Below are 13,335 nucleotides of genomic sequence, written 5' to 3' on the forward strand. Positions count from 1 at the left end.
TCAGTAGATTCACTTCTCCCTACCATAAAGCATAGACCCCCTGAAGAGCAAACCAGAAAGACCAGAGAAGATCCTTTTGGATTACTTCAATGCCAGAGAAGACCCTTCAAACAAGAATGAGGATTTCATCACATAAGGCCATCTAGCAAAAACATTTTAAGATGCCATGTACCCCATGTAAATTTTAGGTTCTCGGTTCTAATGCCACTCTTTGGAAATATATCAGATCATATAATGCCACGTATAAAACATCCAAGTTTCTTTTATGAAGTTTTATTACTGCACGGTCAGTTTAACAAAGTTAATGTCATTCAATCAATTATTATACATGAAATTATTATTTGGGATGTATTATTTGATTTTTAACAAAACACAATTATTGCAAAACAAAATCATTGACATTATTGGAAGCCATCTTCAAGCTGGGTACCTCCTTATGAAGAGGCTACTCTAAGCACCATGACTACTACAGTGTGCCGAAATAGTTATGGTGACAGGAGTCCTCCAACGCCATCTTGGAGTAAATTTTACAACCATTTAAAAATAATTTGGCACTTACTTGGTTCAATCGGGTGCCCACCTACTAAACAAACACTGTGTGGCATTGCGTCCTACATAAACTCATTAAAACTACTTGTGTTATCCTATCACATGCATGACTGCTAAGTCTTGAAATTTAGTATACATATAAATATATAGTAAAGGTCTACAGACCAAGTTACATAGGCGTTTGGATAGATAATTTGATAAATAATGATTAAATGGGGTAGAAACCTTTATTATCAAGGCAAATTATGGTCCCTAGTTGTTTGGTAATAACTAATGTTATCATTCGGACCATGCTCTATTAGTTGCATGGGGAATACATACTGGCTGTGTACCCCCAAGTTTTACACTGCAGTTTTGGCTGAACAAGTACACCCCCTTTATTCTCAAACTGCAGAGCTGTCCAGTTGAGGATATTCCCAGTTTTATCATTAAGCAGAACTTTATTTATATCTTCTGGGGTCAATATATAATCCCACATATGGACATCACTTATTTCACCCACAAAAGACTGAGCAGCTTCAAATCCACCTCCAAAAGAATCCTGGTCTTGCCCGAGGACAATACTGGTTGGGGAAGGAATAGCAAATCCTTTTTGTATTGTTTTTCTGGGGTATAGCTTTCCATTAACCCAAAGCTGTAGTACTCCTGTGTCAGACTCCCAGCTCACACAGGTGTGCCTCCAATCTAGAACTTCTGTGTCAGTCTTGAAGTTATGACCTTCTTGGTTGACAGAGACCGAGCAAATGTTCGGTGGTACTTGGAGGATGAGAAAAGCATTGTCCTTTCCTGGGCTTGCCAAAGAGAAGAGGGAATACTGACGGGTGACTTCTGTGTAGGATCGAAGACAGATGAAGAGCTTTTCTAGAGGTTTTGATGTTTCTGGAGTCAGAATGACATGGGCAGTGGCCGATTCTTTTGGAAAGAGTAAGACTTTGCTGCCCAAATCTAAAGAAAAAAAAATGAAATAGTGAGGAACAGTCTACCAGTCAAAGTACATTTTCCATTTCAACTCTCAATAAAAAAGTATATTTTAATTATGAATTCCAGTCACCAAATGTAGGTTGAAATTGTTCATTTTCTAGTACAGACAGGAACTACCTGACATTATTGTCCTGGGTAACCAGCCTGACTTGCTAATGTCATAGCTACCTTCTCTTCTAGCACAAGCGGTTTTGAATTTTTTGGAGCTCTGAGTGGAAACCAACCAGATAAGCCTTTATCGGTTTTGGGTCTGCCTCTGGTTTGGCTTATCATTTTTATAAAACAGCTATTACATAACATGTACAACACTTTCTTTATTGAAAGTTTTTTTTTGTTCTATATTATTAGAAAAATAGTGATTATTCCAATAAAAAAGCCCAAAGTTTAATAATAATAACCAACTGTTCATTACTTAAATGCCTATATATTACTAGAATTGAGGGTACAGACTGGATGGGTACCTCAAGGACTTACTCTGAACTTTGAATGGGACAACCACTTCCCCATTACTCTCATACTGCAGAGCTGTCCAGCTAAGAACATTTCCATTTATATCATTGACCAGAACTTTTTGTATATCTTCCTGGCTCAATACAAAATCCCACATATGGACATCTCTTATTTCACCCACAAATGACTGAGCAGCTTGAAATCCACCCCCAAAGGAATCTTGATCCTGTCCCAGGATAATAAAGGTTGGTATTGGAATAGTAAATCCTTCATTTGAGATCTTTCTTGGATAGAGCTTCCCATTGACCCAAAGTTGGATCACTCCTGTGTCAGAGTTCCAGCTCACGCAGGTGTGTTTCCAGTCCAGAACCTCTGGGTCAATCTTGAAGCGATTTTCTTCTTGGTTAACATAAACTGAGTGGACGTTTGGTGGCAATGATAAGATAAGAAAAGTGTTGTCTTTTCCTGAGCCAGGGCATGCCAGAGAAAAAAGAGAATGTTCTCGAGTGAGTTCAGTGTAGGATCGAAGACAGACGGTAAGCTTTTCTAAAGGCTTTGCTGCCTTGGGGTTTAGAATGATGTGTGCGTTGGCAGTTTCTTTAGGGAAGAGAAAGGCTTTGTTGCTCAAATCTAAACAGGACAGAAAAGATTGAGACGGTACAAATGATTTACTATCCAAACTCCACCCCAACCTAAGTAGAAAACCCTCTAAACTCACTCCCTATAATAATTATATTTATATTCCTACCCAAAAACCATTACAAAACCAATTTAAAATAATGTTCATAACTATAATCGGCATATATGACTTCATATGTTTTCAATGAACGCATGCTCTTTGATAATTATGTTTTGCACTCAAAATCACAACAATTTCATTACTTTTAATCTCTAGTTTCATTATAAAGTAATGGGATTAATGACTCGGGTCCAGTAATATTGAGAAACATTAACTTGAAAACTTGTGTAAGTGAATGTGGATGTTTTTTTCTTACTATCCAACTGTCAATATCCATCAATATCCTTAAACACAAAACTATTTGCACAGCTTTATAAGTTGAGGCCTATTACAGGAAGAGAGTCTGATTTATTTGTCAACACAGTTGTGTTGAACTTTTTGTGGTTTTATATTATGCCACTGAGCATTATTTCTCTTATGGATGTGGTATTTCAACAATAAAGTTTTTCCTAGAAAAAATCGCTGGATCTTACCACGTGCCGGATCCATACATTTGGGGGGGGGGGGGGGGGGGGGGAATTACTCTGGATCTTTAAATTTTTCATAAAAACAATGAGATCCTTCTGGATCCACATGTTTTTGCCTATAAAAACTGCTAGATATTACCAGATCCATAAATTTATTTGAGGAATTACTCTGGATCCGGGAGAGATACCTCTCTGGAGTGGCTGACGCACAACTTCATATGCTGCTCCATAAATGTATATGCAAGTATGTTGCAAAGTTTATGTGGAGCATCTTGCAGTTTCTTTAAAAATATATATAAATAAGGGCACTCTAAGCACCAAAACATTAGCCTATTCAGGTGTTTTTTGTGTATAGGTCATGTCCTTGCAGTCTCACTGCTCAATTCTCTGCAATTTACATTAAATAACTTTCGTTATGCAGCGCTAGTCACACCTCCCTGCATTTAATGTGCACAGCCTTCCTAAACACTTGTACAGGGGGCCGTTTAATCTTCCTTTACTGAACAATGTATTTAATTTAGAATTTCTTATCTCTTGCTCTGTTAATAGCCTGCTAGAGTCTGCAGTTACCTCCAGTGGGTGATTAAAGTTTAACAGAGAAGGAGGTAAAAACTTCTAAAGAAAACACACTGTGCGAGCGTGTGAGTCACAGCCAGGGGAGGTGTGGCAAGGGCTGCAAAAACAGAAACAAACTGTTTCAACTCCTAAATTGAGCAGTGAGAATTGAGCAGTGAAGCTGCTAGGGCATGGTCTATACACCAAAACTGCTTAAGAAACATGACACATTATTATAGAAATACACAGCATTTACTCTTGATGAAGATTGCATTTTTTTCATAGGGAGATCTTAAGAAGGTTAGAGTATGTCCATTGGTGAAGTCTATTGATTTGTCGGATGTGCAGAAACACAAAATGACTGTATGGTGTGATAAACACAATTGGATTAACATGTAAACTAGGTTTTGGGTAAAGAAAGCTTGCAAAATAAGAAATATCAGAAGATTAAAGCAAATTATAGTACAAGAAAATTATTCAGATATTCATATAAACAAGGCAAACCTGGAGTGATGGGAGTGAGCGCAGGACTTGTTTTTTTCTATTTGTATTCACTTTTTGTATCACACAGCTTTGTTACAATGTTGCCGCCCATCCCATGTGTTCCCTATTAAGGGTTAATAAGTATATAGGGGTGTATATAAAAAATACCCCTCTCTGTCTCATTAGAGATATCTTTGCCAGAAGCTCAAGGAAGCAGGCTGAAGAGTCAGAGTAGGAACCGCTTAGGGGGGTCTGCCTTGACGTTGGCAGGCGGGCATTCCCTCCAGTGGCCATTGGAGTAACTAAGTGACCTCCATTTGTTTAAAAATACATAGGGATTAAGGAGAGAGCGAAGGTAACTTTTCTTTCTTTGTTTTTTACTGTATGTGTTGGGGCTGATGTGTGCTATGGTCGTTGCTGCCTCCCAGGAGTGATGGGAGTTTGAGCGCAGGACTTGTTATTTTGTTTTTGGAGAGAGCGCAGGTAACTTCTCTTTCTTTGATTTCTTCCTAAGCCTAGGGAAAATACATAAGCCAAAATAGTCCCTACTTTGTCTTATGTTTTAAAGAAAACTAGAGCAGACAGGAAGAAAAGAAGAACAGATCCTGACAGAGGAAGAGATGAGGAATCAATAGGAGAAAGGTACGTTTGGCGTAACAGTGCCGCTTTTAGGGGAACAAATCACACGGATAATTAGTTATTGTTATCCAAGATGTAGTGTCTTAGCACTCAGAATTATCGAACTAAACTATGATTCTATAAAAAAAAACAAAATGAATGTTGGTTATGTTAGCACTCTATGCACTGTGTGGCTTGCACTTTATACGTGTGTTGCATTTAAATATATATGTTATATTTCTTTCTGTTTTACTGCACATGTAGTAGACTTTTGCACATCAAGATTTTTTCAGTTCTTACGAAATAAAAATTTTTACTCAGTACCTTCAATCGTCAACGTGCCAGCTCGGCAAGGCCGAAATTCGGTCATGAGAACTGGATTACTGCTGAACCAAACACTTCCAACAGGACAGGGGGGGGGGGGGGATTCAAATCAGTGTACACGCCTGTGCATCCATGGTGGTGCCATTAATTAAATAAATAAAACTGGGGGACATAGTTGCTATTACATTACAAAATCAGATGGGGCTCTAAATATATAATAATGCAGTGGGACATAGTGTCCCCATTTCCCTCCACCTGTGGCAAGAGAGAGGCAGCTATAATTAAAATGCGCTTTGGGAACATCATCCAGCAATCTTGTCAATGGCCAATCAAATTCTCCTCATAGAGGAGCATTGGAAACCGATGCGCACGTGTCGCAAGTGCCAGGTGCGCATTCAGATATGGCTCCTAGAAGAGCATTGAATTCAGTGCATTCCTACAAGGTGCCCAGGTCACATAATTGAGTTTTATATGGTCTTTCTGGAAGACAGCCACTACCCTCTCAGTAAAGTAATACTTCCTAAATATTATTTTTATATATCGTCGAATAAAGTTAGATGTCATATTTAAAAAAAAAAACAAACAAAAAAAACAACTAAACAGTTAATTATGGTGAATTAAAAGTTGAATTGCAAAATGGTGGTTCAACTATCTGAAGGTGGTCTGCAGACATATAAAGGAGATTACAGGGGATTAAGTCAGTTTTACACCAGACATGGTACTGGTACAGAAAACCACTCTACCTCTACGCACATACACAAAATCCCTCATTAAATACTTATTAACTGCTGTGAGCAATCTGGTCCCATTCTTCTGATGTCAAACCACCGCCCCAGATATTCAGCAATGAGTATTAGAAACCCACACAGTGGAAGCTACTGATGGTGCGTCTTCCCTGACCACAGATACATATATGTCTGCCTGATCTCCCTGGATTCAATACATTTCTCCGAACTGACTTGACATGGCCCACTGACTCAAGGATCCCATTCCAACTCAACTTACTCCCATCCCCCACACTCCTTTCCCTCACCCCACCCCCCACCCTTTTGTCTCTCTCCGTTATCCCTTTTCTCTACTCTCCTACTTCCTGCACCTGTCTCCATGTCCCTATTATATCTTATTTCAGCTCTCTATCTCTCTCTTTCTCTCCTCTTCCGGTGCTGGGGGAGCTTCCTTATGACTGAGGACTTTGTATGCAGCACATCTAAGAGATGGAGTAATGGAATCTTCGGGACAACCATACACATTGTGTCATATGCCACCCCCGCGGAGGTGCAGCCCCCCTGAACTATGTGCACTGTACACTTGAACATTGTTTATGTCATGCTGTCTATTAGTGTCAAACTTTTACAAATACAGATTTCCCCCCAATTTTTTATTTTGTTTAAAAGATATCTGAAATTGTAAAATTACACCAATGCAGATATTTTGGCCTGAATTGTGACATTGGGTTTTCAACTCACCATCATTTACTGTATAGACCTTAAATAGTTAACGAAGAAACAATACTGTATAAATAGACAAATACCCCCACAGGTGATATTTACCTTCTTGTGCAACAGATCCCACAATGAATGCAAACAAAATGATATATGTCTTCATCTTCCTAGAAAAAAACAGAGTAAATCATGTTTCCATTTTCCCCATTTTACACATACCATCAATAAATGCAGTTTTACTTTATGTTGAGAACATTTTATTATATTTTTGTATTTATTTATACTTCTTAAGAAAATAAATGAATATTAAATAAATAATCAATAGCTAAGTGGATCTAAAAGATGGAGAAGAAATCCTCCCCAGATGATTGACAAAAAAATGAGATGTTACAGCATTGATTTATAAAAGTGACAATTTGTATTAAAAATTCCACTTTTATAGATTGAAACATTTTTTTTTTAAAAAAGACACTGCACGTGTAATTCTCTTCGGAGAGCTGTGTTTGGAGTGTTGCTCTAATAAAAAAGCAACTCAGGGCCAAAGTACGTATTTGAATACAGATGTTATATATAGCAGAGTATATAAAATGTTAGCCCTCTGACAAGAGTACTATTGCCATATTTCAAAGCAAACGGTACACAGCATACATGTGTATGAAAATCCCAATGCATTTTGGGAAATGTAGGCAAACAGTAGTGCTAACGTATTCATATGACACTCATAAAATTCCTTTTAAGTTTTAGATTTGTATGTGTTTAGAGGTAAATAAATTAACTGAAACATTTTAGGATGATAAGGATATTTTACCTTGTTTTCTGTCTTCCTCAACCAGTGCTCCAAATGCTTCCACCAGCCTCTCCCCACGCTGCCTCTTCTTTTTTGATTTTTTGGATGTGTACTGCCACGGATTTATGTATACCTCTTTTGTGCTATTCATGAACTGCTTATCTGTAATCCGACCCAATGTTGGAAGAAAGAAGTTTAAACAATGGGTTTTATTTAGCTGCACAGCTACTTGTAGTGTGTTGACATCAAGTTTGAAAAATATGGGGGGAGGTTGTCACACTGGAGAAACTTGAATGTGTTTCAAAATTTGGCTACTTTTTCTATCCCTCAGCAAAACGTCACATCACAAATTAAAATAATGGCTTATTATATACTGTCAGCACATTTAGCGAGATGGAAGAAAGCACCTACCTTAAGTGATTTATTGAAAGGTGAAGAATCCCTGGGCCCACAAGCCAATAATGTAATTAATGAAGATAAGAATGCCTGGACCTAAATTCTTTCTATGAATGAAACGGTTAGACCAAGTACTATGTACACTTGAGTGTTTTAAAGTGGTCATGATGCTACGCCTCTGGTAACATCATAGAGGCATCATTAGGTAGCCTAGAACAAGAATTATGGCCTATCTAAAGTCAATTATGTGACCATTAGATGTCTGATATCAACATGCACAGCATGCTGTTGACAGACATTCGATGGTTGCATGTTCCTCCACCCCGGTGCCGCACATGTCCTACTCTCAAAATGTCCTCTCCCAACAACTAGGGAGAGTGACGTCAATGGAGGCAGCTAGGGGAACTTGGTTTTGGTACTGGAATGGAGATACGTTTATACTTATTTTTTTTTTAATTTTTATTTTAAGTTTGTGGGGAAAAACAGGATTGGAAGGGTTATTATCAACAAAATCAATGTTTCCCTTTAAGAAGTGCTGGGCATAAGGATACAATCATTGTTACCAATAAGTCAGCACAATATTAAAGTTCTGATAAATGACCTCTTTCAGAACCATTAGATTACAGAGCATTGTATTTTCTGAAATATAAGTGAATTTTTTTATAATCTGTAAAGCTAATTTTGCCTTCAATATGTTGCATTGAATTCAGATTTTGACCTTGTAAATAAGTAGGCAGCTCTCGTATTAATTGTGTCTTCTGTGACATCCAGAGCATTGGCCAGCTGAGGCACACTTACCACACTTACACTTATCTTAGGCTATAGATAGGATTCGCATTGGAAAATGTTCTATCCAAACACAAAATAATGCTAGCGGAAGAAATGAATAACTCCTTAGTTGTTCAAATATTTTAGAATAAAAAAGCATTTCTCACTGATATATGGTTGTGTTCTACAAACTGACCATTCGCCTGCTCTCTAAAAGTGCACCCTAGTAAATAATTGCAAACACATATAATACATGAGGGGTTGGTAAAATGCAATAGATGGACATGCACTATTAAAACTGGGATAATTGCTAAGTATGGAAACTTTTCAGAACTTTTTCGATCTCACCAAAATAACATAGTGTTGTACATGGAATTTGATATGAGTTTATTACATTTGAGGCTTAAAATTAAGTACCGTATATACAATATAAGCGTAAAGACAATGCTGCGTGCACCTCAACCTAGATAATGTGTAAAAAAAAAGGAATTGATTCATTAGAATTCATTCACATAAGGAACGGAATTATCATTCACATAAGTAACGGAATTATCATTCACATAAGTAACGGAATTATCATTCACATAAGTAACGGAATTATCATTCACATAAGGATCGGAATTATCATTCACATAAGGATTGAAAATTATCTACAGAGCAAATGAAACTGCAAAAGTTCTTCATTTTGGCCGTTCAGTTGTTTAGTAGATACGTTTCTAATTAGGTATCTTTCAGTGGGGTTACTATTTTTAAGAATACCAAATTAGGGAGCTATCTGCTAAGCTAGTCCCTAACTGGAATAGATAAAAGGATAGGAGTTCTGGCGCTTGTATGTTATGCATATGGCAGTTTGAACTTCCCAAACCAGAGTCTCTTCCTTCTGGAGGTATCGTGGATAGAAAAGGAAATGCAGGAAAGTAGAGCCTTTAGTAATATCCTCAAATCCAGATAGGGATGGACCAGTATAGGTAATAAGAGAAGAAAGCGTACTATAGTGTAGTATTTAGGTAACTGGCGATTGTAGATAAAACAAAATGCACTTACAATTTTTTGGAGCCTATGTTCAACTCCAGATACATACGCCCCCGTCTAGGGATAAATTGATGGTCTTAGTTGCATGTTGGGAGGTGTCTTCAGCAGTTGTGGTAATATCCTTTTTTCAGTGCACTGCAGTGTAGCAGTCAGAAATCATCAGTATATAAAATGCAAATAAAAAGATAATCTAATTCTCTCTGTATTATTAAAGGGGCACCTGAACAACTTTAGCTTAATGAAGCAGTTTTGGTGTATAGAACATGCCCCTGCAGCCTCACTGCTCAATCCTCTGCCAATTAGGAGTTAAATCCCTTTGTTTATGAACCCTAGTCACACCTCCCTGCATGTGACCTGCACAGCCTTCCATAAACACTTCCTGTAAAGAGAGCCCTATTTATGCTTTCTTTATTGCCAGTTCTGTTTAATTCAGATGTTCTTATCCCCTGCTATGTTAATAGCTTCCTAGACCCTGCAAGAGCCTCCTGTATGTGATTAAAGTTCAATTTAGAGATTGAGATACACATTTTTAAGGTAAATTACATCTGTTTGAAAGTGAAACAAGTTTTTTTTTTCATGCAGGCTCTGTCAATCATATCCAGGGGAGGTGTGGCTAGGGCTGCATAAACAGAAACAAAGTGATTTAACTCCTAAATGACAGTGAAATTGAATGATCTATACACTAAAACTGATTTATTTAGCTAAAGTAATTTAGGTGACTATAGTGTTCCTTTAAAATAAATAAATCGGGGGCGGGGCCTAACCATCATGGCGACAAGACGTGTATCTCAAAAGCTCCTGCTTCACTCTGGCGAACTAAGCGACATAATGCTGCATCTGAAGAAACAAAAAGCGGTACCACACAATCGTAAACAACTCGCAACAGTGGACGGGCAATGGGAAGATGAGAAACCCGCTCGACACCCGCTGACACCTGGACCGATAGTGCGGCCTAGCACACGACGGACGGGTGAGGCGGCCGCTCTCCCGACCCAAAGGCACTCTGACGACACACATAACACAAACAAGCCCCGTCACTCCTCCCTATGGACCAGTGGGGGAGATCCCTGTCCACCCAGCAGATGCTACCACAGGCGTGCGGAGGGATTACAGGCCGCCTCGGGGACAAAGAATGAGAGCACAGCTTCATCCAAGATGGCTGACGCTACAGACACAGAGCGTCCCATCGAGGATGCACATGACCTTCTGGCAAGGCTGGACAAGCACTTTGCGAGGTTCTGGAGGGATCTAGAACGCAGGCTGCACTAGCCTGCCCCACTACACGGTGCCAACCTCCCAGGGCGGAAACCGTGACTAACCAGTCGACCAGTGGCCCAACGCCTCGACAGCCGACTGGCACCACGAAGGGGGGGGGGTCACTGGGGACACTTAGGGCCCGACACCGGCAAAGAACGCAAGCTGCGCATTGATCTACCCCACCACCGGGTCACCCACATACACGGCCCAGACAAGGTACAACAAGCAAACAACACAGCAAGACCTACCAGCACCCTCCTGCCTCTCAATCTGCATGAGGACGTACCCCCAGGCACGGCTTACTCACTACTCAGCAATGATTCCGGCCTCATGCACAGAAGTCCCGAGACTCCATCCAGACCGCGGGAGGCGAACGTAAGAGTGAGAAACAAATGCAGGACTGTACTAGAGACTGGGTCTGGTGGGGTAGCTTGGAGGACACCCAGATTTTTCCCATACCTCTGGGCAGGCTGTGTGGACCAGTGGGCATAGGTTAAACACCCCCCTCAATACAGGCCTTCCTCTCACTAGGCCTCTTGGCCCATTTAGGGTAATGTTTCCAACCCAGCACTCCTTTTTAACCATTTGTGTTTATGAGCGTTATGTCTAAATGTTATTAGTCCTTTGCAATCCTGATTTCTATGCCTTCCCAAACACAAGCGGAGAGAGGGGCCGAGGGGGCAGAGTGAATCGCCTTGAGAGACCCCAGTGGCACTTAACAGCCTCAGTTAAACTTGTTGTTATATTGTGTTCCTTTGTTCTGCTTTTGTTTATTTTATTATATGAGCTATCTCAACTAGAGCACTATACAGCATCAGGCAACCACTTTACATAACGAGCAGGTGACCTTTATTCTTGATGCACACATAGCGGTGCCCACACGACACTCGGCTTCCCATCAGCTAATAAACATGTGCGCTGTGCCCATCCACTGGATTTACAATACTCCAGACCCAAGAGAGTTCAGACACCAGTTTAATACAACCATGCTGGCGCAAACAACCCATACATTTTTTACATGAAACGCTCAGATTAAGCGATACTTACATCACATAAAAGCTAAACCTGCTATAGTCTACACACATAGGGCGAACCTCCACATGGAGATCCATTAGTTCAAGCTGTACACAAAACAAATATGTGTAAGATATCTGCATGCCATGTTTATGTTTTATTTATCAGTTAATGTCGACCGCGCTTGTGAAAGCTTTTGTGGCTATGCAAGCACCGCTGTAATCCTATGCACAAAAAGAAATAAATAAATACATCGATAAAAAGGAGGTATACTCACAAAAGGAGAGCAATGTGAGGTATTGCTCAATCCTAATAGGCGTAGGTGGTATAATCCCCACCAGGGAAATCACTGAGCGAATCCTACGATCAGAATCTTCAAAGATAAATTAGGACGGTCCAAATTCCATGAAATAAAACAAGTAATAAAACCAAATCCAGCATAAAAACACTGACGCGTTTCACCCAAAATAGGGCTTTTTCAAAGTGTTACACTGTCTTGGACCGATCATGTTTAAATAGCATAATAAAAAAAAACGGTCAGATGATGGCATCAGTCACGTGACCAAAATTAAATTAACATAACATTTGTGTAAAATATAATATGCAATGGAAAGATAACAAAAAAGAGGGGGTTTAATTATGCATATGGGAACATAACTTGAAAATTAAAATATTTTATTAAAATATAAAAATATTGTATAAAAATGTGTGGGGAGCTTTAAACGGGGCACCAAGATGGCCACCACATAGTATAAAATGAGAGCACTAATATGGCCACAGCTGGCATAAACATAGCGGTCGGCACGGTCATAGAATTCAAATCAATAGGGGAAGGTATGGTGAGGGAGAAGAGAAGGTGGGGAAAGGGGGGGACCACTCCCCACCTAAAAGGAGCATTCTGGACAGAATTACGGTCAGGTTATACACCTAACAAGGTGTACCAATATGGCATTGCGGTCCGCACCACGTGATCAGTGCGCACCGCAACGTCATAGAGATATAGAGCTGCTAGTCCTTGTATTTTGTGACCTGTAACTTTCAAAATAAGCTGAAATCCTACACATATTATGTACTTTATAAATCAAGACTCATACATTAGTTTATTTTTAATTACTTTTTCTAAGCTGGAAATATGCACATAATATTATTGCCATATTATTATTTTTTTTAAATGTTTTTCCAGTATTTTGGCATTTGTTTTATAATTAAAGAAACTTTATACATGTATATGTGACATCAAATTAAAGCCCTATATGTCCTCTAAAAAACGGTATATAATATGTGTCGGTGCAATAAATGAGAGACATGCAAATCGTGGTTGAACAGCAAAAAATTCAAAAATTGCTTGTGTCCTTAAGGGATTACATTTTTTTTTTTGTTTTTGTAGCTCACGGCAGAATAGTTTTGGAATACTATTGGTAAGCTTCTATCAGAATGTAGAACTTCCCAATATTTGTGAATTGATTTTCTTAT

The 13,335-nt window shown here is 39.1% G+C and overlaps 1 protein-coding gene across 2 annotated transcripts; it reads right to left on the reverse strand.

Moving 5' to 3' along the window:
- Nucleotides 1–257: 257 nt before the first annotated feature.
- On the reverse strand, nucleotides 258–12,278 carry LOC134582556 (C-reactive protein-like). Of its 2 annotated transcripts, none has more exons than XM_063439232.1 (5): nucleotides 12,140–12,278; nucleotides 7,417–7,557; nucleotides 6,717–6,775; nucleotides 2,005–2,610; nucleotides 258–1,494 (listed from the first exon to the last, which is right to left on the reverse strand). In XM_063439232.1, the coding sequence occupies exons 3-5, from the start codon at nucleotides 6,769–6,771 to the stop codon at nucleotides 848–850; spliced, it is 1,308 nt and encodes a 435-aa protein (XP_063295302.1). In that variant the 5' UTR covers nucleotides 6,772–6,775; nucleotides 7,417–7,557; nucleotides 12,140–12,278; the 3' UTR covers nucleotides 258–847. The 2 variants fall into 2 exon arrangements, with proteins under 2 accessions (XP_063295302.1, XP_063295301.1); XM_063439231.1 differs by lacking the exon at nucleotides 12,140–12,278 and adding an exon at nucleotides 9,604–9,781.
- Between the last annotated feature and the right edge of the window lie 1,057 nt (nucleotides 12,279–13,335).

Source organism: Pelobates fuscus, chromosome 13 (assembly GCF_036172605.1).
Source record: "Pelobates fuscus isolate aPelFus1 chromosome 13, aPelFus1.pri, whole genome shotgun sequence".
Lineage (NCBI taxonomy): Eukaryota > Metazoa > Chordata > Amphibia > Anura > Pelobatidae > Pelobates > Pelobates fuscus.

Bases quoted from the DNA above. Each gene is read 5' to 3' on its own strand.
- LOC134582556 (XM_063439232.1), bottom strand. From the start codon at position 6,771: ATGAAGACATATATCATTTTGTTTGCATTCATTGTGGGATCTGTTGCA. The intron at 2,611-6,716 runs GTAAATATCACC...TGTCCTGTTTAG, and splicing joins GGGATCTGTTGCACAAGAAG to ATTTGAGCAACAAAGCCTTT. The intron at 1,495-2,004 runs GTAAGTCCTTGA...TTTTTTCTTTAG, and splicing joins TGTCCCATTCAAAGTTCAGA to ATTTGGGCAGCAAAGTCTTA.